Source organism: Orussus abietinus, unplaced genomic scaffold, assembly GCF_000612105.2.
Source record: "Orussus abietinus isolate OABI.00-Male unplaced genomic scaffold, Oabi_2.0 scaffold87, whole genome shotgun sequence".
In the NCBI taxonomy this organism is placed as follows: Eukaryota; Metazoa; Arthropoda; class Insecta; order Hymenoptera; family Orussidae; genus Orussus; species Orussus abietinus.
In genome coordinates, this window is record NW_019396015.1 from 122752 (window position 1) to 147705 (window position 24954).

Genomic DNA, 24954 nt, shown 5'->3' on the forward strand with positions numbered 1-24954 from the left:
GCCGAACTCACATTGCTGACTGACGTTACGTTACCGATTAACTTTCCGAGATCGGAGTGATGTTACTTCAAAGTTCGTCTTTGAAAATGAGTGAACTTTTGGAATGACCGGGATCACGATGACGCTTCCACTATATAACATCAGATTGTCAGCTACTTGAATTGACTATTTCCTTGATGTTGATCCGCAACGGAGAAATACGTTCCGTGGCAAGAAATTTTCGACATTGCGACTAATTCCTAAATTACTGTTAGTAATTCTTCGTCTACTTCGGTGAAATTGCGGAATATAACTATTCAGTAGAGCCTCCTTATCGATCTTGCTTTCGTATAAGCCAAGGAATTACTTCATCCCTAAGCCACCCTTACACCAACGACTTCTTTTTACTGACCCCTAGTCAGCATCTCGTTTCTCCCCTAAGCGAAAACCCTGACCATGGCTGTCACAGGTCATTTCTAGCCTAGTGGTTCTCCATTTTGGATCTACCCCCGAATGCAATATCCTAAGAAAGGTTTCTTTCTTGCAGCGGAGATCGCTTTCGGACCCCTAGACCTCCAGTCAATACTCCGACCACTAAGTTCTCTAAACCGACACGTGATTTTCTTTCTCTGGACCCCCAATCTATTACGAGATCCGAGTCTCCTTTAAATCTCCTACTCGATCTTGAAGAATAAAGTGAAACATGGAAAACTTCTGGGTAGGGTGGATACGTAGGTTTTTCAAAATCAATCAATCTAAAAGAGGTTGGGATGTCAGACGTATACACCTGCTCACAGACTGGGTTATGATTAGCGTCAGGTTCCCCAAAGAAAGTTCGATTATGATCCGAGTTCGAGAGCATGATAACATCCAAAACTTGATATTCGTGGAGAGGTTGATCAGTTTGGGGTAATTGATAAGCGGACTTGAAAGTTCGAAGACACTTAGAAGTGGTAAGAATTCGGCTAATTTTGGAGTCATGAATTTCGGTGATTACGAAGGGCTAGGAAATGTTCAGCAAATGCTTCAGCAATTAGGAGGATATGAAAGGCGATAAGAAATTTAATCGACGTCGATAAAATAAAATTCATCTATACCCTTTTTGGTGGGAATGTCGTTTTGAATACTCAAGTGGTAACATAAGCTGGCGCGTCCCATTACCGACATTTATATTTATGTTGAAGTTTTTTACAGTCTACGTTGAGAATTATACGAACTGAAGGGTTTTATGTGTCATTTCGGTAAAGTAATGATAAAAAGATCGATGTAAAACTGCAGAAATCCCATGAATTCATGACTGTTTATATTTTGACGAACCAACGTCGCCATCTGTGACGTTTAGCCGCAACTAAATTTTTCCTCTAAAAACACGCGTTAGCCGCAGGACAAGTCAGCATTCTGTTACAATCGTTGATGAAAGTATTTACCACATTGTCCCATCTGACTCTGTAATATTCCATTTTACGGTACTCTAAATTGTTCGAGCTAGATCCTGAAACTCTGCATTCTCGATTCTAAGCCTCCAAGAAGCATATGACATCGAAAACGTGCCCGCACCACGCCATGTTGGTTCTAGTCCATGATAAGTAAATAAATTTTGGATGAAAAATAAAATTGCGTGAGTTTCAGGACCTACTTTAGGGCTTCCATATCCACGTGGTAATATTAGAAAGAATCGGTACACGCAATTCGGTGAATACTTTCCCCAACAATTTGACTTCTCAGATATACATATATAGGCTGACTCTTTCATATCACTTTAAAGATGGCTATGAGAAGAATAAAATGTTGGAATCGAGTATTCTAGAACTTAGAAAGGCACCCCTTGCCTAGATTCGGGTTTCCTGGTTTTCTTCCATGAGGTGGGAAATTGTGCCAATTCAATTATAAATGACACGTTCCGTTTGTACCGGCGATAAGGTAAGTAGGTACGCGGAGATTTCAATCAAGTCTGGGAACAAAGCTGAAAATATACGCTGGGTCGAGAGCGTATTTCGTTTTCCTGGCGACTTATGGTGACGGAATCCCGTAACACATTTTCCACCCGTATTCCGTAAACGAGGCCATTTGGTCGCCATCCTTCTTCCGAAATGTAGGGGCCGCTTATCTTGCTCGTTATAGTTTATCCTTCCGTGATTTTTAGAAGACGCTGACATCCCAAATGCGGCAATCTTAAACGAAGGATTCGACATTTAGTGAGGAATTCCCATGTAACGCTCGTCGTTCAAAAAGCAGGAGTCGTGCCAATATTTTTCACTGTATATAATTTTAACAAATTGACTTATTATGTCTCTCTTACGGGTGTATTTCATGAAATACAATATCATACCCTGTAAATCAAAAACATTGTAATTTTATTACATACGTTATCAATTTAATACATAAGTGTTATTATCTTCCCGATTAGTCTTCACAACACGAATTCGTAGAATTATAGCATGATGGCATAAAATGATACATTCATTAATAAAATGTATAATGTATGCTGATTAACTTTTAAAACCTCAGATTTATAATTTTCCCATAACATTGTGTAGAGAAAGTGTATGAATTTCACGAATATTTTTAACAGTGTAATTGTTTTTGCCTTAAATGAGAGAGTAAAGGGTGCATTGTTGAGATCTCGTTATTGGTATGACCAGGAAAGTATTGTTAGATGTATTAAAATTTTATAATAAAAATTAAAATAACACCTAATTAAATAGCACCTTAAAACAAATTATGAAGTCTAGTTTCACTTAAAAAAAAAGAATCGTAGGTGTATCGAGTGCTTCGGATTTTTCGAAGTACAGGTGAAGAGCGTACTTAACACGGTTTCCGATTCCCGCGAAGGAAACAATTTCTCCTCGCGTGATCCCTCGATGTAACTTAAGCCAGTTTTAGGAGGAAGGCAAATCGACCTTTTCCAGGAAGATACTCTGTATTTAGATGTTCGTGCTGTTCTCTTTCAGTACATTAAATTCCTTCGACCGTTACAGAACTCGTTGGCCGGAATACAAAGTTTAAGTGAAAAATTGAGGAAGTAACTTGAGATGTTCCTACTTCGTACTTATTACATGATCGTTCAGGATTTCGATTATTTCAACTTGAAATTCCTAGTCTCGCGTAAAGATTAATATTTAATCTTCTATTTTATCTCTTCCATTCGACATATTCCCTTCTAAATATCTATGAACGTTACAATGTCATTATATAAAAAATGAAGCGGTAATTTACGGAAATTCAGAAGACATTAATTTAAACTGTTTCGCTTTTCGTAACATTGAAATAATCCGTCAAAATGACGGATTCAAATGCTCCACCAAATGCAAAAATATCCGCTGGGAGTTCTGATATTAAACAGTCCTCCTTAAGTTCGGAATAATTCAAACGATGTTAATTTCATGGTCCCATGCAGTTAAATATTAAAATTGTCATCATTGGCTTTTACGAGGAGGCTTCACCCTTAACTTTTTTCGCCCTTTACGTGCTTCGGCAAAGAGGTTAACATTTTAATATTTTCAATTTGAATGATACCTGTGGGATTCCGTAATAACTTGTGAGGTATTATTTTCACACCTGTTATTATTGATATATTATATGAAATTATACTTTTGTTCCCTACCGGAATCCCGAATCCCTTTTCCGATTTGTGGTCGAATAGGAAGGATTACGAGCCTCGGCAAAGGGGTTCACATTTGAATATTTTCAATTTGAATGATACCTGTGGGATTCCGTAATAACTTGTGAGGTATTGTTTTCACACCTGTTATTACTATTATATGAAATTATACTTTTGTTCCCTACCGGAATCCCGAATCCCTTTTCCGATCTGTGGTTGAATAGGAAGGATTACGAGCCTCGACAAAGGGGTTAATATTTTAATATTTTCAATTTGAAAGATACCTGTGGGATTCCGTAATAACTTGTGAGGTATTGCTGTCACACCTGTTATTATTGATATTTTATATGAAATTATACTTTTGTTCCCTACCGGAATCCCGAATCCCTTTTCCGATTTGTGGTCGAATAGGAAGGATTACGAGCCCGAATTTAACGGGTTCAGGTACAAGTGATAACAACCAATGATTGGAAGGTTACCCCCTCTTCGCGATAACGCTACGCGGACGCTAGGAGTTACCCAATACTTCTAGAGTTAGTCAATGTCTAACAATTGAATCGAAAACAACAGAGTGAGTGATACATAGAGAAATGACCTATTATTTGCTCCCATGGTAGAATAACTCAGGTGAAGGTATGTAAACTGGAGTGCCCAGTCGTGGCGACAATTTTTCTATAATATATTAACCATTATTGAAATACTATAATGTATGTTTTAAACACAATAGTTCTCTGTGGGAAACACAATGCTATAAAGTATCGCTGAGATGGTAACTGCATTAGGTTAAAATATTTTCAAATGAAAATAGTTAATGACGCGACGAGATGGACGTCACGCGAAAGTCGTACTAAAATTTCGTATTCATATTGTTTTTTTTTTTGTTTTTTTAACGGCGGTTGGTCATGTAGTCGGAGTTGGATAAATGACGCCATTCTGCGAGTACAGAGCATTTAAATTGCGTGCAGCTTTCAGCGTTGTCTTTTACGAGAACCTCCTTTTTAGCTCTCCTTCGCTCCAATTCGTGACGAGGAAAAGGCAAAAATGCTAATGATCTAAACGCGGCGTGAAATGCCGGGTAAAATTTGAAATTCATGTTTCTTTTAATACGCTTGATCCCTGTACCCCGTAGTCGAATAAACGACGCCATTTTGGCTGTATGGAACAATAAAATGCGCGCAGCTTTTACTGTCGACTTTTATGAGAACTTCAGTTTTAGCTCGCCATTGTCCAGATGCACATCGCGGAAAAGGCAGGAATTAACAACGAACTAGGTTTCACGTTGCGCCGAAAAGTTATGTATGCAAGTGCTTTGCCCTCTCGTTGCTTTATTTCCGGTTGCATAATTACGTGTAATACCTAACCCAGGTTAAACGAGAGGGAGAATGAATACGAATTTAGATGTCTCTCCTTTCCCCAAAAACTTAAATTCCGAAACCATAAACGGATAAATTACTAGATTCTCAATCAACGATATAAATTAGCTATTTTTTAACATAAACGAAACATTCGGCAACAGGCTAAAAAAAAATTTAAGTAATTTCTAACGAATTATTGTTCTTCGTGTTATCCATTGCCGACTATTTCTTGATTTACTCTGAAATGTCTTTGTTCACGATTAAATTTCGGTTTGTTCAGAATTAATCGAGCAACCGGGAACTTCTTAAATTTGGTAAAGGAAAGCACGGATTCGTGTGAATGAGACACAGTACGTAAATTTGAATCGTTGGTGCCGCTAATTATTTCGCATGATGAATTACCCAGTCGAGTGCCATGATTAATCCTCGCAAATCTAACCGTATCGTAGATTGTTAGCGTGCTCGGTGCATTCATTTCGCTTCTGAATTTATTTGGATGTATGCACGCAGATATTGCTGCGAAGTACGTAACATTACTCACCGCCTTCCCGGCAGTTGAAAAAAAAAAAAGAAACTGGAAATAATATATGCTTAGGCAGCTTTCATGAAACGTGCGACACGCCAAGAACAGCTTAGCCATCCAAAATTCGAAAAAAATTCAATATCAAGTTTTCTCCTATAAAAAGAGTTTATTAAAAAATTATTACTAATTGAATGATTCGAATCCGAGTCGAAATTATTCATCTCATTGTCAGTTGAATCTTTAAATCATCTAATATTCTGATTATTTAGTTCGTCGAAAGAAATTATAACTTGTTTAGTTCATGAAGAACCTCGGAGTTTACTTTTTTATTACATCGAATCTCAAAATGGAATAGTTATTCCATGTTGTACGAGTTACCTCTGAAAGTCTTCAAGTACAATTTACTATTGCAAATTAGGTATGCATATTTAATAAAATAAGCCTCGAGTACCTAAACATTAAGGTTTCCGAGGTTTAACCGAGTCTCGATCATCATTTGGATTCATTTGGATCTGGACCTTACAAAACGAATAAAAGTATATATATATATGTGAGGTTTAAATGGGAATGGTTCCATTAACATCTTATTTTTAATTCTCTTATTATATTCCAAATCTTCGCGTATTCATGAGGCATATATTAGGCAAAAATGTTCAATTTGAGGAAATATTTCACTTTTAGGAGGAAACATTTGATAATAATGAATTATGGAACAATTTAAAGCATAATTCACGTTATCTGGGTTAAAAATGTGATATTTTGTTTTGGTACCATATAAAGATATAATTTTGGGAAACTCTTTGTTACGTCTGGGGATAGGAGTGGAAGGGAATTAAACGTGAAAGGAAAAGAATATTTGTATGTGGAAGGGGAAGCGAGACCTAGCCCCCGCGCCCTTGATACCGTCGAAAGGAGTTATGGGAAAGGAAATTTTCTGGGCCTCTCAGCGAGTCCTACGCGGACTTGTTGATATTGGTGGAGGTGTAAAAGTGACGACGCGAGGTTTAAAGTGTAATAGGTTTATTGGAATAATAACGAATTATATGGGATACAAGAGTGATTGAGTGCGCATATGAGTATGTGTGTATGTGTGGGAGTATTTTTAAATACCTTGTGTCAACAATTTTGTATGTTGATGTTGATCCGGCTCGAAGGACCATTATATGTTAACGTGTTAGTTCACGGACCCGCGCACCCGTCCGTTCAAACCTCTATAATTCCGCCAATTTTGCGAATTTCTTAACAATATTTGGAGGAATATTTTCAAGACTATAGGCTATATGGACATGCAAAAAACCGAAAATCTATTTTTTGATCGAACAGAATGCATCTTCTCCCTTAAGGTGAAGTGAAACACGTCGAGGAACTTGATCGACGTCGATAGAGAAGATTTTTCTAAATGCCTACGTTGCCGACGTTCGTTTTTATATTGACAGCCGTGTCGAATTATATTGGGTATTATACCAAATGGCCTACTCCACCTGTCGTTTTCGTACAATAATTATAAAGAAATCGAAGTAAAACTCCAGAAATCCTCTGGATTCATGCTTTCTGGGGCCCTAATTGACTGCAGAGGGATCCCCTGCGCCATCTGTGATTTCCAGATTAATTAAATCTTCACTCCGAGACGTCGTATTACCATCGTTTTGGCATATAAGCGCATACACCACTTTTTTTGCCTTTATCCCGTTCAAATGCGAGTTTATCGATTACCAGAGGGTTCTAAATTGTCGTTGAATTGTCCTGACCCTTTCGATTCCCATATCAGAGCCTTCGATAATTGTATATTGATCGAAATATGAGAGCTCGACACCATTTAGGTTCTGGTCTGGGTTGAGTTAAAACTTTTTTTTTTTTAATCCAAATTTTGAATGTGCAGGACAATTCTTAGATGATCAGGAGTGATGTGTCAAAGTTTCGGACAGTTTGGTCTAATACCCTTAACGGCGTTCACCACCAAGTGGGGACGATTACTTCCACCGCTAGATGGCATTAGCATCGAATTCGGTGGGAGGTAACCAAAACATACTTTCTCGCTCGGATGAGGGTGACGCGACGCATAATGGGCAGTGTTTAGCAACGGGCGAAAAATGTGTGTGTATTTTGCACGTATACAACTCACACAACGGCTAGACGCCTCTGGACTAGGCGCCGAAACGTGTGTGACACTCGGCCGCACGCACACGCAAGTTGGACGCTCCGCCTAGAGTCGGCAACGGTTGCTAAGGAATGCCCAAATTCCTCGCGAGAAACTTGAAAATCCTGAAAAAGGTGCTCCACGGGGACAACGATTTTGAGCGTATTTCTCAACCGATTGAGCTCAACGAGTGCTCGTTTTAAAGATAAAATGTTGACGTGTGTTTATATGGGAGCGATTTTCGATCAAGCACCTCCTTCCTAGGTAAAAGGGCATTGAAATTATGTCGTTGCACTTTTTTTATATGATAATGACCACTTATCGAAAATCGCTCCCATATAAACACAGGTCAACATTTCATCTTCGATATGAGCACTCGTTAAGCTCGATCGGTTTAGAAATACGTTCGCGTGAGGCCCTGCAAAATCGCTGGAGTGGTGAGCGCCCTTAAGAAAAAGTGTTGTATTCGAATCGACTGATTTGAAGGGTGTTGCACTTCACCTTAAGCAAAAAATGTAAGTTATATCCCTTTTTGAGGAGCCTAGGCCTCCCGGTCCTAGTCCGACAAGCCGATGCACGTACAGGGCACATATGCATGGGCAGGGAGCGTTATGTGGGACGTAACACTTCGTCTGGGTTAGGAATGTGATATTTTGTTTTGGTCCAATGTAGAGATATAATTTTGGAAAACTCTTCATCGACTCCTGATTTTTCGCCAATTCGTGACTCTATTATCCGTAACCTCCGAATTACTCGGCTGCCCGGTTAATTTCAATTCCACTCCGGTTTCCCTCCACGTCGAAGAGAATCCTGATGAAATTAGCTTCGTAATTCGGTCCCCAGCGATTTGTCAGACGCACGTGTTGCCGTTTTCTGTGACAATCGACCGTTCGCTTCCACCGCGAGCAAAATTCCCTCTCACTTTCTTTTTCTCAAGCTTTTCTCTCCGTGCATTGCTAGGATCACGAAGAACTTACCGTGCCGAAAGTACTTACAATCTATACCAAATATTGTGGAACACTTGGCGAAGTTTATGAATTTCGGAACAAACGAACCAGTGAAACGAATGATCATTACATGAATCAAGAAGTATTAATCACGAATTGCTAGGATATGAACTATTGAATAAATTAATAATTACATAAACCAATAAATAAGTAAAAAAAATAGTTAATTCCTTATCGTTATCCTGTACGATTAAGGGGCGTCGCCTCAAAATATATGAGCGATAGTGTAAACAAAATTGTTTTGGAATATACCCCTTGGAATATACAATTTGTGCGATGGTATGTAAAACTATCATGGATGACCATACCGCTAAGAAATTCTAATTATCTAATTATTTTTTAATATCGTTGAGTATATCGGCAATATAGTTGATACGTAGTTATCAAATTCCCAAGATATATCGATGGGTCATATGTATTGTAAATTGTGTGTTTAATTTGTATATGGAAGCTTTCAAGAAAAGAAGCCCAGATGAAAAGATGTATGGAGTGGAAACTTGGGAGGGTATAAAAACATGTTGCTTTGACCTCGAAAATCCGAGAACCCTCGTGTAGAAAATATCGGAAGTTTTGGCGAGCGCGTTGCACCTCATCCATAAGTATCGACCTCATTGACCGGTAGGTGACATCGGGTCCTCGACGTTGAAGAGGGCCTCGAAGAAAGGGCGAAAACCGAGGCCGACCCGAATGGGATGGGGAAACAGTGTCGGCTTTTGAAAACTCCCCTCGTCTCTTGGCGTGGGTGTTTTTCTTCCTACGATAGGGAAACCGGATCCCTTACCTTTCCACGTGGAGGCCCGGATCAATTACTTTTCTTTTATGGCTAAAGACACCGCAAGAGACCGTCTAAATATGCCGGCAGTCGACACGTGGCAGGTTATCGTTTTCTAAAGGGGAATTTCTTACTCAAATCCAATGTATCACTAAAAAATGATATAATGTCAAAATAATGTTACTTTCAAACCGTTATTTATTTATTTTTTTTTTCCAGGAAAGAACCTTTCGGTGTCAATGTGCTATATGTAAAATGTCATAAAACATGGTTAAAAGAAAATAAATGGTAACTCGAAATTAAAAGAAGGGATCTTAAAGACACTCTGTATAATGAATGAAACATTATTAGCTGTTTTGAAATGATATATTTACATGGATTAAGATTAGACATTTTATGTTGAACTTTTTCAAGACATCGACAATTCATATTTGACCGTTGTCAGTTTTAGAAGGTCGAAGAGTTCGTCGCGGAGATTTTTAAAATTTCATTTTTTGAGGGAGAAACCTTATGACGTCAGTATGGTATATTTAAAATGTTCATAAAACATGGTTAAAAGAAAAGGGAAGGTAACTCGAAATTAAAAGAAGAATTCTTAAAAGGGACACTCTGTTCCATGTATTAAACATTATGAGCTGCTTTTGAATGATGTGCTTTCGTGGATTAAATTTAAGCACTTTATGTTGAACTTTTTGAAGAGATCGACGTCAATATGCTATGTAGGATCAAATTTCAAGTGTCAGGATTAACATGAACGGTTGATTTATTAATAAAAAAATTAATATAAAGAAATTGAATACGTTGAAGAGTACGTCTTAAAGATCTCAGAAAAAGGGACTTGATTTTCCCTCCGACTTCGCTCGAGCTCTCCTCAATCAGAACTAACTCCCATTCGATCATTCNCAAATTTCAAGTGTCAGGATTAACATGAACGGTTGATTTATTAATAAAAAAATTAATATAAAGAAATTGAATACGTTGAAGAGTACGTCTTAAAGGTCTCAGAAAAAAGGAACTTGATTTTCCCTCCGACTTCGCTCGAGCTCTCCTCAATAGGAACTAACTCCCATTCGATCGTTCTCATCCAGCCTCACTCTAATTTCTTTCTCACTCAATTCATATTCCTCACTCTCTCATTCCCACACTTATCGATACATTTCTTTGTGCGCCAAAATTCTTACTCACTGAGTCATACGGTCGCTCGCACTTCACGAACTCTCAACCACGCATAAACAGTATCACCTATCGAGCTGTCATTTAATCTAAATACTTCTCATTTCACCCCACAATCATACAAACATTACATTTCACTCTAACTTCTATTTAGTCTTATTCTTAATCTTTTTTGCCTTATTGGCGACACAACTATTCGTATAGCTAAACGCTTTCATCTTTTTTTTATTGTATTAAATTTATTGGACCGCACAGGGCACTGACACTACATGCTATATTCCAAAAATATTCATAAAACGTGTTTAAAAGAAGGAAAAAAGTAACTCGAAATTAAAAGTAGGGATCTTAAAAAGGACACTCTGTGCAATTAATTAAACACTACGAGCTGTTTTTGAACGATCTGCTTATGTGGATTAAGTTTAGGAATTTTTTGTTAGACTTTTTAAAGAGATCGACAATTCATATTTGATCGTTGTCAGTTTTAGCAGGTCGAAGAGTACGTCGCGGCAGGCCGCGACTTGGAACCAGAGGCGGAAGACACCTGTCGTCCGTACACGCGAATTCTCCCTCGAGGAACGATTGGTTGCCACTTGACATGAGGACGACACCACCGGCGATGCCTGCTTTTCGTGGATTCGAGGAACCCTCTTCCGACGGCGTGGTGAGTGCTTTAATCCTGTGCATTATTTAATTACATATTTATCTATTCGTTAGTACAGGTAGTTCCCGCCTTTACGAAATAATTGGTCCCTGGCAGCCGTTCGCGAGTGGAGTATTCACAAAGAGGAACTTATACGTACATAACTCACATTTGCATTCATTTTTCACCGACATCGTCTAACGACTGCCTAACGACTATTATTTTGGTCGTCTTTCGGTAATGTTCACGAATTATCTTAGTTCAATTCGATTTAATGGGATTTTAAAGTCATTTATTTACTAGAAATGAGTGATATTAGTCACTTGGTCGTAATTTTATTCACGTGATCGGATGTGGGTTAAGAAGGAATGTATCGAGTATAAACATTCGTAAAGTGTGAACTACCTGTACCTGAACTGATCAGATCAGTTATCTGGATAGTCACGAAGAACGTTTAGGAAAATAGTTAAAGAAATGTTCTCTCCTCCGTGCCATTTTCGAAGAGCTTTAAAGCTATTAAGAGGATGCCGAAGAAATAGGAATCGTATACCGTTGTTTTTATGTATATTAAAAATATTTTGCGAACCACTGGAAATAGAGATATTTCGCGCCTCTTTGGTCGCACATTGCTTCAAGGCACGTTTTGGAAAGAGGTCCGATTGGAAACGGATGTCAAAGGACGCGGCTTCCGACACCGTAGGTCGTGCAGGAAAATTCCAATGGAAAGATGGAAAGGGAAGTTCGGAAAAGACTTTCCGCTAAAAGCTGTCGCGGTTGTCATCGGATGTCATGTTTATACGTGTACGCAGTCGCAGCCAATCCATTGGTGCATGTGTTGGGCATGCGTATTTTCCAGTTCTTATAACCTCAAACGACAAGTCTTTTTTACGTTAATCTTTCCGTTTGTACAGTTACGGTGTTTTATCAGAAACTATCCACGGTACCACCGTTGTCCAAATTAAAAACTAAAAATAGCTTCTTCCCTTGTTCTCGCACTAACCTGAATTTATCTTATTACTATTAAATTAATTGCACCCATGAAGTGGTATAAAGTCAATAGATGGTTCCAAAGAAAGTGACCCCAAGTATCGGGACCCAGGATCTCAGATTTTCGCGGATCTAACGATGCAAGCCCTACTTACGGAAAATGAGGGAACTTGGATCCTACGTGACCAAAACACTTCCTATTCATGCAAATGACCTAAAATGCTTTTAATTTTGCATTTAAGGTACGCAAAGCGAAACGATAATCCGCGGATGATGTACAGAATGTGATGTTTTTAACGTGATAAGGACTAGCGGATCGGCTAGCGGACGATTATATTTTTATTTGCAAAATTTCCTCGAAGAGGCCCTCTTGGCGCTGGATGGGAAAACATCTGAAGATCTTGGACCCCTAAGGTGAAGTGACACACCCTTCAAATCAGTCGATTCGAATACAACACTTTTTTTTAAGGGTATTAGACCAAACTGTCCGAAACTTTGACACATCACTCCGGATCGTCTGAGAATTGTCCTGAGACATTCAAAATTTGAATTTTTGAAAAAAATTGTTTAACTGAGCCCAGACCAGAACCAAAATGGCGTCGAGCTCTCATGTTTCGATCAATATACAATTATCGAAGGCTCTGATATGAGAATCGAAAGGGTCCGGACAATTTTACAACAATTTAGAACACTTTGGTAGTCGATAAACTCGCATTTGAACGGGATAAAGGCAAAAAAAGTGTTGTATGCGCTTGTATGCCAAAACGATGGTAATACGACGTCCCAGACTGAAGATTTAATTAATCTGGAAATCACAGATGGCGCTTGGGGTCCCTCTGCAGTCAATTAGGGCCCCAGAAAGCATGAATCCAGAGGATTTCTGGAGTTTTACTTCGATTTCTTTATAATTATTGTACGAATACGACAGGTGGAGTAGGCCATTTGGTATAATACCCAATATAATTCGACACGGCTGTCAAAATAAAAACGAACGTCGGCAACGTAGGCATTTAGAAAAATCTTCTTTATCGACGTTGATCAAGTTAATCGACGTGTTTCACTTCACCCTAAAGTGGGGACGATTTCAATACATGGCGTTATATCTCGTACTACTTCGTAATGACACATTTAGAGATGCAAATCGAGATGCGTATATTTTTTATCTCGTCACAAATATTGTTCCACGTATTCTTCACCAATCGACGGGCATATTCCATCCACTTGATATCGTTTCCATCGATTTCTCAAGCTGCAGCGTCGACGAACCGTGCGGCCCTGACCGTATCGCATCCTTCGTTTCCGTAATCGAACTCGCGCCGAGGGAGCAGCATCCTTCGTTATCTCTGGACGTATTAGAACTTGCCGAAGTTCCGCTTTCCGGTTGGAATCGACAGGGTGGTTCAATCGTAGTTGGTGTTGCGGGAAATTCGAAATGTGCAACCCTCGAAGTAATTGGCTCGATGAAGCGCGAGCTTCCGTGTATAAAACGTGACTTCGAATCGAACGAAATGTATATAAAAAGTCTCATTACGCGTCCGTTTTCGTGCCGAACCGTGTAAAGTAGTACCGTGAACTGAAAACGAGGAAAAAAAAAACTGCTTACTTATTTGAGAAATTAACATCGACATCGCGGTTGTGGTAAGAAGTAGACTTTATAATTTTGAGAATTATTATTACTCATCCTGATTATCGTTCACTTTTTTGTCAAATAGAAGGGAACGATTACGAAGACCACTTTGACGGCTAATTTCAATTAATTTGACCTAGTCTGATTCTTTTTATGCTTTTCCTGTATACGCTGTCGAGATGAGTTTATGAATTATGAAGATATATATAGAATGACCCTTTTGTATCACCTTAATGATAATGTTACGCATCTTCATAGTATTTCATAATACTTCTGACTTTTTCTTATCGAAAATAACGTATCGTATATTTGTAATATTTCGTAATATACATGTGAAATATAATCCTATTCCAAAAATGTGTATCACATGGAAAGTTTCCATACAAAGAAAGACGCTTAAATCATATTACAGAGCCAAGTACACAAATCACAATTACATATCTACTTATTTTATCAGTCAGGGTTGACATCAATTTATTTTAGTGTACTTACATCCCCGTAAAATATAATATGGAATCCCTAAAGGGGCCTGAAGCATAATACCGTTCCTCGTGCGACAATACTCGACGCTTTATTGATTTTATTGATTCGCTCCTCGGGAAAGTAATTTGCCATTTCCAGCCCGGCAGTATCGTATTAACGATGTTATTATTAGAGATTACTCCGAACTCAGTTGCCTCCACGTGGCGGACCCAAAACAAATACCTGAGCTTTCTCGTGCAAGTCGCCATCATTCGATACTCCCGCATACGTTCGAGGGGGAGGAACCTCTTTCGAAATCTTTACTCTCCTCGCTTTTCTCACTTTTCCCAATAAATAACCGGATTTATTTTGATGGACTGACCCGGACGGTCGCCCTCGGCGCGGCCCTTCCCGGTGCAGAGTTTCTCCTTTTCTGGGATGTGTTGGGTAATATTTCAGAATTCTACAGCAGATCCTTTCAATATTTCACCGGGATCTCGGTGTCGGTTGCATGATCCACTTGCGGCTTGGAATGAAATTTTCGAGTCAGGACGTTCATGGATCTCTGATTACATTTCCGCCTCGATTTTTGTCCATCCTTCGACTTTGATCTTGATGGAACTTAAGAGGATATGAAAGGTGCTAAGAAATTTAATCGACGTCGATAAAATAAAATTTATCTATACCCGTTTTGGTGGTACTGCCGTTTTGAGTACTCAAGTGGGAACATAAGCTGATGCGTCCCATTAACGACATCTATGTTTTTGTTCAAGTCTTTTGCGGTCTACGTTGAACATTATACGAACTGAAGGGTTCCATATGACATTTCGGTAAAGTAATGATAAAAAGATCGATGTAGAACTGTCGAAATCCCATGAATTCATGACTGCTTATACTTTGAAGAATCAACGTTGCCATCTGTGACGTTTAGCCGCAACTAAATTTTTGCTCTAAAAACACGCGTTAGCCGCAGGACAATACAGTATTCTCTTGTAATCGTTGGTGAAAGTATTTACCACATTTTCCCATGTGACTTTATAATATTCCATTTTTACGGTATTCTAAATCGTTCGAGCTAGATCCTGAAACTCTTCATTTTCAGATTCTAAGCCTTCAAGAAGCGTAAAATATCGAAAACGTGCACGGACCACGCCATGTTGGTTCTAGTCCATGATAAGTAAATAAATGTTTGATGAAAAATAAAATTTCATGAGTTTCAGGACCTACTTTAGAGTCTCCATATCCACGTGGTAAAATTTGAAACGAATCGGTACCCCCAATTCGGAAAATACTTTTCCCAACGATTTGACTTTTCAGATATATATAGGCTGACTCTTTTATTTCCTCTTAAGGTGAAGTGAAACCCCCTTCAAATCAGTCGATTCGAATACAACACTTTTCTTAAGGATATTAGACCAAACTGTCCGAAACTTTGATACATCACTTGTGATCATCTAAGAATTGTCCTGACACATTCAAAATTTAAATTTTTGGAGAAAATTGTTTAACTGAGCCCAGACCAGAACCAAAATGGCGTCGAGTTCTCATATTTCGATCAGTATACAATTATCGAAGGCTCTGATATGAGAATCGAAAGGATCAGGACAATTTTACGACAATTCAGAACACTCTGGTAATCGATAAACTTGCATTTGAACGGGATAAAGGCAAAAAAGGGTTGTATGCGCTTGTATACCAAAACGATGGGAATACGAGGTCTCGGAGTGAAGATTTAATTGATCTGGAAATCACAGATGGCGCAGGGGGTCCCTCTGCAGTCAGTTAGGGCCTCAGAAAACATGAATCCAGAGGATTTCTGGAGTTTTACTTCGATTTCTTTATAATTATTGTACGAAAACGCCAGGTGGAGTATGCCATTTGGTACAATACCCAATATAATTCGGTACAGCTGTCGATATAGAAATGAACGTCGGCAACGTAGGCATTTAGAAAAATCTTCTTTATCGACGTCGATCAAGTTCCTCGACGTGTTTCACTTCACCTTAACGACTGGAAGAGAGATTCGAAGATACGGACGAATCGTGGGAAAGGTTGAATTTTTATTCAAAAATTAATGGGTGTTATAGATTCAACTTTCTAAGTGGATGAATATAGAAGAGGCAGAGTATTTGAGTATAGAGATATATACGACTTTTTGTACCTACGTCGACTTAAACATTTTGCTTAGTATCGCACAAAAAACACGATTTACTTCTGCATCGCAAGGGTAAAGGGTAAGAAGTTCATTTATAGAAACTCTCAGAGAAATTTCACCGCAAGGCAAAATTGGAATCGGATAACAAAAAAGTAACAGTAATTGCACGTCGGCGAAACTTCAACTTATGGGCCACTTCAGCGATTTGCGGTGTTTCTCGCGTGGGCAAAGATCGTGAACGTATTTTTGAACCGATAGAATCGATCAGGAGTTCATTTTAAAGATAAAAAATGGGTACGTGCATTCCAATGAGTGGTCAGTTACATATAAAAAAAATCCAACACCGTAATTTGTAAGCAGTGTTAACTAGGAAGGAATTACTTTATCAAAAGTCACTTCTATACGGGCACGTATCGACATTTTACCTTCTGAGTTCGAAACGAAACTCAGTCGGTTATTAGATTCCGATCGAAGCCGCCTGCAGCATAAATTTCAAAACCGTTCCGAAATTCCAGGAATTAGCTAAGCATAGATATTCGGATAAATGTGGAGGAAGAAACGAAAAGGACGGGTCGCGACCTGGAATTCTCCGAGTATCGGGAAAATGTAACTCGAAAAAGGGGGATCACAAGAAGAAGCTCGCATATTTCCGGGAATTTCATGGGTTACGACCAAGAGGCGCATCAGAATTTCTTGAAATCCCGCGGGACGCTTGAGGTAACTGCACACGTTGGAAATGCGATGTAAGAAACGTACTCGCTTTGAGCCCTCTGCACCGAGGGTGTAAGACGTTCCTCCTCGGTAAAAGGGAAGAGGTCCACATGCTCCTCAAGGGGGTGGTCCGAAATGCGGCGACATTTTGTCCTGTCCGCGCCATTACCCGGTTCGTTGGTCGCGTCGAACCAAGGAAATGGGAGAACGTCCGAGAACGTGGAGGGCGAAAATCGCACCTTCGTGAGGGCTCGTCTTTCGTACAATGACGTTCCACTGGCGTCACGTGGTGAACGTGTCCTCGCGTTTTTGTCGTCCTCTTTCACCTTCACGTCGTTTCTGTAAGAGTAGACGGTATTCCAAGATGGCCGTCCTCGAGAATTATGGATATAAAGGTGGATTCGTCATTTCAAACTCCGAGGTGATCCGAAACTTTTTTTGACATTTAGACCCGCGAGTCGATGAAATGTTGAATTTTACCTTTGGTCGAAATCGATGGTCAACTGCTAAGTTATGAAAATGTGAGAAATAATAGGTTCTACGGAAAGTCGTTGCGTTGTTTACTTTTCAAAACTTAACGCTTTGTTTACGGATAAATTTATTTTTCTTTTATGTCCGAGTGATGTATCATGTCACAGCGCGGACTTCGCTTTACAGTTTGATAACAATGTGTTGAGTTAATTCAAATTCATTCATTTCTATTTTATTTAGAAATTCAATTAAATATGAAGAAAGGAACATTCGGGCGATTTTCTTGTACGAGTTCTATATGCGCCGTAAGACAGATGTAGCGATTTGCAATGTTATCTATTTGTCCCAGGAAATGTTAATAAATACACGGTGCAATGGTTACAACTTAGACGTACGGGAAAAATAACTTTATTTGAATATAAAGCGGCAAATCTTAAGCACCAAAAACCGTAATAACTTTCTGGACAACCTGATAATTAGCGTCGTTGTAATTGATCTGGAATGGATGCATGCATTTTAACATTTTTTTAAAATAACACATGCGTAAATTGGTAGATATTCAATTATCGTTATACAGGGAGCGCTTCTTTATTAGTCCTCGTGTTTATTCATTTCTTGCATTTTCTGTCTCTTCTACGGGAGTTGCCGAAGTTTCGAGATAGCCACCTCGGGGAATTATTGATAAGACTCGCGATTTCACACATCGAGGTGAAACCTGTTAAAGTAATTAGAAATCTGCAAATTGATGAAAATGTGGTATCAGGACGTTCATTACTTAATTGCAAGTTGCCGAGAGAGGTCTCCAGGGTTTATATAGATGCTTTTAAACGATCGTATGGATTTTTAAATTTACTAAAAATGGCACACGCGAGTGAAACTGCGGACGTTCTCCTAGTACATACCGCACGTACTTGTCTTCTTTTATCGGTCTTCACGTTTATACGTTTCTTACTTCTGCACGTCTCTCCTGCGGGAGTCGTCGTGGTTCCAAGATGGCCGCCGAGGAGAATTATTGATACGACACTAGCCTCACGATTTTACCCTTCCTAGTCATCCGCAAACCCCCAGGGTATTTAGATTTCCTCGAGTCCACAGAAATTAACATCCACTTCGCTCGATATCAAATAAAAACATCTACATCTTTAACCTCGTCTAACCATACATTTCTGCAGATTCAACAAGATTTAAGGTGAAGTGAAACCTCCCCCAAACGACTCGATTCGAATAAGACAATTTTTTTAAGATTATTTCACCGAACTGTCTAAAACTTCAACACGTGACGCATTCAAGGACTATCCTGACTTGACTCACATTCAAAATTTGTATTTTCAATACAAATTTAGTTGTCTTAATACAGACTAGAACCAAAATGGCGTCGTGCACTTATATGTCGATTCTTGAAGGCTCTTATATGAGAAACGAAAGTCGTGGACCGTCGCACAATTTAAAAAATTCTTGTAATCGAGGAACGTGCATTTGAACGCGATAACGGCACAAACAGGTTCTTATGAGCTTCAGTCGAAGGTAACACGACGTTTCGTAGAGAACCTTTAATTATCACCGAACGCTACAAATGGCACGGAGTGACCCTCAGTCAATTACGGTATCCAAAATCTTGAATCTAGGGAACTTCTTAAGTTATTGTTCAATTGGTTTATTATCGTTATACGAAAACGACAGATGGAACATACTTCTCCGCACGAAACACAATGCAATACGACCCAGTTGTCGATATAAACACGAACGTCGGTAACGTAGATAATTAGAAGAGCCCTCTTTACCGACGGCGACGAAATGTCTCGACGTGTTCCACTTCACCTTAATGCCTCTCTACAAAATCTAACAAGCTTCACTCCAATGTCCCTGGTTCCGAAGAACTTTGTAAACGTTTCATCGTTACAAATACGTTCCGCAGGTGTTTCATTTCTGTTTAACCATAATAACTGTTAGTCTCATGAGGGTTCACCGACAAAATAAGTTCCTCTAACCATGGCGTTAAGCAGCATTAGCCCCGTCGCATTATGTTTCCATGGCCTCCCGAAGTTGGTCCTCTCCGAACACCGCGGCTTACAATCTCGCAGTTTATCTCGCATAGTTAAGGAAAGTCTCGAGTTGGTAGTTAACGTCACCCCCCTCCCCCGCCATAAGGGAGGGTCAGCCCCATTTGCGCGGCGACGTACGAAAGTTGGACGTCTGTCTTATGACTCGCATTAGCATGATTTCGAGGGTGAAGCCGTCGCAGCTGGTTTTCCGGTTGGTGGGATACCGACGACTCCGCTCGACGTTTTCCACCTCGTGCTCAGTTTGTGCCTCGGAAATGTCGATTATCACCCCCTGAATTCGATTTAACCATGTGATTTTCGTGTATTATTATCGGGAACGAAATCGTTGGTCCAGAAGTTCATCTTTTCCTGCGCGGCGGTGCGCGTATCCAAGGTGGCGGCGCGGGCATTAGACCAAAAGAGATTTGCGAGTCGATGGAGTCGACAGACTGTAAAGTTTAAAAGCATTGTTTTGTATCGTTTAGGAGATTATGTAATGCAAAAAGGTCTGAGAAGCGATATTTCGGGTTTACAGTAACGATCTTTTGCAGTGTTTTAAGAGCATACGAGAAGCGCTAAGAAATTTAATCGACGTCGATAAACTAAAATTCATCTATACCCTTTTTGGTGGTAATGTCAATTTGAACACTGAAGTGGAAACGTAAGCTGGCGCGTCTCATTACCGATATTTATATTTATGTTGAAGTCTTTTACAGTCGACGTTGAGAATTATACGAACTGAAGAGTTTTATGTGTTATTTCGGTAAAGTAATGATAAAAAAATCGATGTAAAACTGTCGAAATCCCATGAATTCATCACTGCTTATATTTTAACGAACCAACGTCGCCATCTGTGACGTTTAGCTGCAACTAAATTTTTCCTCTAACAACACGCGTTAGCCCCGAGACAAGCCAGCATTCTCTTGCAATCGTTGGTGAAAGTATTTTCCATATTTTTCCATCTGACTCTGTGATATTCCATTTCTACGGTATTCTAAATTGTTCGAGCCAGGTCCTCAAACTCTACTTTTTCGATTCTAAGCCTCCAAGAAGCGTAACACATCGGAAACGTGCCCGGCCCCCGCCACGTTGGTTCTAGTCCATGATAAGTAAATAAATTTTTGATGAAAAATGAAATTTCATGAATTTCAGGAACTACTTTAGGACCTCTATATTCACGTGGCAAAATTTGAAATGAATCGGTACACCTAATTCGGAGAATACTTTCCTCGACGATTTGACTTCTCAGATATATAGGCTGACTCATATCCTCTTAAGTTTAGGGGTGAGGGTCGAATGATCGTGTAGGGTGTTCTTTGAGATGTACAGATGTACAAGGAAAAATAAGGGATTATTGATTGATTGCTACCTTTACTTATTTTTATTTACTACGTAAAAATGTTATGAATTTAATGAACGTGAGTGCCATTATATTGAAAGTGTCGAGAATAATAATACAGGTCCAGAAGTTCGTTTTTTCCTGCGCAGTGGTGCGCACATCCAAGATGGCGCCGCGGGCGTTAGGCCAAAAGAGATTTGCGAGTCGATGAACTGTGAAATGTAAGAGCATTGTTTTTCATAGTTTAGGAGGTGATGTAATGTAAAAGGGTTTGAAAATCAAAATTTCCGGGTTTAAAATAGTAATTTATTGCGGTATTTTATGTCTGGGGGTTGAGGGTCGAATGATCGTGTAGGATATTCTTTGAGATGTACAAATGTACAATGAAATAAGAGATTATTGATTGATTGATAACTACTAATTTTTATATACTCTCTAATATGTTATGAGTTCAATGAATGCGAGTGACGTTATATTGAAAGTGTCGTGAATAATAATACCGGTTTTGAACGAAAATGTGATAATCGAATTTCTGAGGAAACGTATTGAAGATCTTCCAGCTTTTTGTGCATTGTCTCATTTCTTTCAATATTAATGTTAACATTAAAAACGTAAATCACGTAATTTAATGCCTCCGCAGCTTAGCGAGACACGTTGGGCGTTCCGTTGAATATTCGTTCAGTTTTACGCGGTGGTGCAGTAAATTATTTGGAAACTGAAAGTGGTATGCTTTCCAAACCGTGTTGTAACTTCATTACCGGATAAGTTTTCCACTAAATTTTCCACTAAAGGACACCCCAATTGAATTAGCGGTTTCGCCTGAATTTTGGGCGTCAGTTTCGCGTGCATGCACTCGCATACAGGATTTCTGAATCCCTGCGAAACCCGCAAACCAGGTAACGAACGTTGAAAGAAATTAATTAAACAGGGAATAAAATCCAATATTAAGGTGAAGTGAAACACGTCGAGGAACTTGATCGACGTCAATAGAGAAGATTTGTTTAAATGCCTACGTTGCCGACGTTCGTTTTCATATTGACAGCTGTGTCGAATTATATTGGGTATTGTACCAAATGGCATACTCCACCTGTCGTTTTCGTACAATAATTATCAAGAAATCGAAGTAAAACTCCAGAAATCCTCTGGATTAATGCTTTCTGGGGCCCTAATTGACTGCAGAGGGACCCCCTGCGCCATCTGTAATTTCCAGGTCAATTAAATTTTCACTCCGAGACCTCGTATTACCATCATTTTAGCATAGAAGCGCATACAACACTTTTTTTGCCTTTATCCCATTCAAATGCGAGTTTATCGATTACCAGAGTGTTCTGAATTGTCGTAAAATTGTCCTGATCCTTTCGATTCTCATATCAGAGCCTTCGATAATTGTATTCATCGAAATATGAGAACTCGACGCCATTTTGGTTCTAGTCTGGGCTCAGTTAAACAATTTTCTCCCAAAATTTAAATTTTGAATGTATCAGGACAATTCTTAGATGTTCACAAGTGATGTATCAAAGTTTCGGAAAGTTTGGCTAATGCCCTTAAAAAAAAAGTGTTGTATTCGAATCGACTGATTTGAAGGGGGTTTCACTTCACCTTAAATTCCTCATAGTGCAAAGAAATATTTTCATTGCTGGTACGGAAAAAGTCTCCTCGATGTCAATTCAACTTGTCGCTCGCATCCCGTGGAATCTCAAATTCGTTCAAGATGAAATTTGGAACGCGACGAGAGTTCATCGTGAGATAAAAAGCCGCCATAATGAAAAAATACGTCGAAACTAGTCCCGAAAGATTCTATTTGGCGGCCATTTCGACAATATCCTTTGCTCGGACGTGATTTTCAACCCCTTATAAAGTCAAGAACCCTTCGAACGTAGTTTAGCTAATAGAGATTAAATTTAACTTTGGGTGGCCATCAAGTTTCAGAATCGGTCGGGATTTTCATTTCAATCCCCTAAATTTAATCAATTTTGCCATTTGCATGAGAAGAGTTCTCTTCGAGGTGAAAGCCAACGTTATTTGGCGGCTATAAATCTAGGCACTGTCCCCTGTCAAGAACCTGCAATTTATGTGAACCTGGAGGATTTTTTCTCCAGTGCGGTAAGAACTACCGATAGATTTATAAGCTTCCTAGCGAGCGACCCTTGTCAGAAGCAGCCAGGACCTCCCCTAGTGTTTTACATTCTCGACGGGCCTCTTCCGGATCAAAGGGATCGGTCCGAATTCCTCCCAGGAGCGTGTCCTCACGACTCCTCGAATCCCTCGGTGACTCTAGATATGGAAATACATCTGGGATTCTATCAGCCAGAATGCCGACAGGAAGTCGTCCTTCGGGCACGGGGTGGATCCTTAAAGGAGCCCTAACATGGAGGTGCTTACGGGGCACGAACTTTCATTCTGGTTGTTCCTTCGTCGACCGGAAGAGACCTCGGTTCCTGCCCAATCGCTGGTCCACCGCATCCCTAGGGAATTCGGCACCTCCGAGGTCCTGGATATCCTGCTGATTCGGGAATTAGAGTCTCGTGTTATGCCGGTGATTCCTTTTAATGCACATTGTTCGAAATATTTCTTCCCCCTGTAACAACGAATATTGACAATGGTTTGGTGTAACATTTGTCGAATATTTTCTGTGTGTATAGCATTATCGTTTATTAGCCAATATTTCGCGTCTTGGAAAATATTAAATACAGGACAAATGTAGTTAGGTACATTAGTATTTTGTCATGTGATTGCAATATTGGAGAAATTCTCACAATATTTAGCCACTGTATGAATTACGGTTTAACAATATTATGCCAATTAATATTGCTATGTGGGATAATATGTCTGTAGTCGAGGTTTTTTCAAGATGTGACGTTTCTAAATTCCGTACAGATTCGTGATCGGGATTTTAGTAGACGAATGTAGGAATTTCAGAGAGCATGTATACTAAATTTTGAAATGTGTATATTTATGTAATTTTCGGTCAGATACACATATGAAATTGTATGTATTTTGAGAAGAGCGCGGTGTACTTATTAACATTAGCATTGATTTCCTTTCGCGTTTTACCGTTTTGTTCAAAATTTTTAATACTTCTGTACGAATTTTCATATATATATATGATGGTCTTAGAGACGTAGTTTGCATTTGTCCGGATTTCATTTCGAGCGTTGTTTTTTCCGGTTTTAGTACATATTTCTATAACGAAGTTCGAAATATTTTTAACAATGTACACGTACGTAGTAATTGAAAGCTAGATTTATAAGGCGAGGATACGAGCCGGGAATATTGGATAATCAGTCTGTAGACTGATAGCGATGAGCAAAGACGAAGAAAGTGGGTAATTTTGAGGGAAAAAAGTATCACGTAGCGGCATGCCAGCGAAACTCCGGAAAAGGACCCTTAAAAGCGGTGGTTCCTCTTTTATCACTCAAAGGAGGCCATTTCGGTCCCTGCCCACTAAGTGGAGCACGAATCCTGAGGGAAGTTTGGGAGTGACTCCCTACCTAGAAATTCAAGCGATTCAGCAGAAAAGTCCGACGTCTCTAGCGATTCTTTTTAATAAGCATGCAAAGAACGACTGGAGGTTAATTGCCTATAAAAAAAATGACTCCAGAATTATTGGAATTTCAAAATCTTGTATCGTACGTTCCAGGACAATAGAGGAACAAAAAGTGAAATTAAAAGGGATCAACTTAGAGAAAGAAAATATGATATCTTTTTTCGAGCGACACACGATCTTTTCTGGCAAACAGTACTCTACGGTAAACTATCAAGTTGCTACTTCCTAGTCGATGTTTTCGTGTCCAGACGAACTTTCTTATTTTTCCCTCGTGGGCGGTGTTATCTTCCTCGTGATGAGACATGAACACCTACAGGACGAGCTCGCGTGCGGACCTTTCAGGATGTTTTTCGCAACGTCGGCCGTATGTGCAGAATCTATTTACAGAGTTTCGTCGGGAAAACAGTTCCTAGAATTTTTCGTCGT

The 24954-nt window shown here is 39.4% G+C and overlaps 1 protein-coding gene across 4 annotated transcripts in view; it reads left to right on the forward strand.

Moving 5' to 3' along the window:
• LOC105703790 overlaps window positions 1-24954 on the forward strand; it is a 148676-nt gene that overhangs the window by 75388 nt on the left and 48334 nt on the right. For all 4 annotated transcript variants that reach the window (XM_012432454.2, XM_012432452.1, XM_012432455.1 and 1 more), the window contains exon 7: window positions 11027-11208. In XM_012432454.2, coding sequence (XP_012287877.1) covers window positions 11027-11208 — 182 coding nt within the window. The remainder of the gene's footprint in view (window positions 1-11026; window positions 11209-24954) is intronic.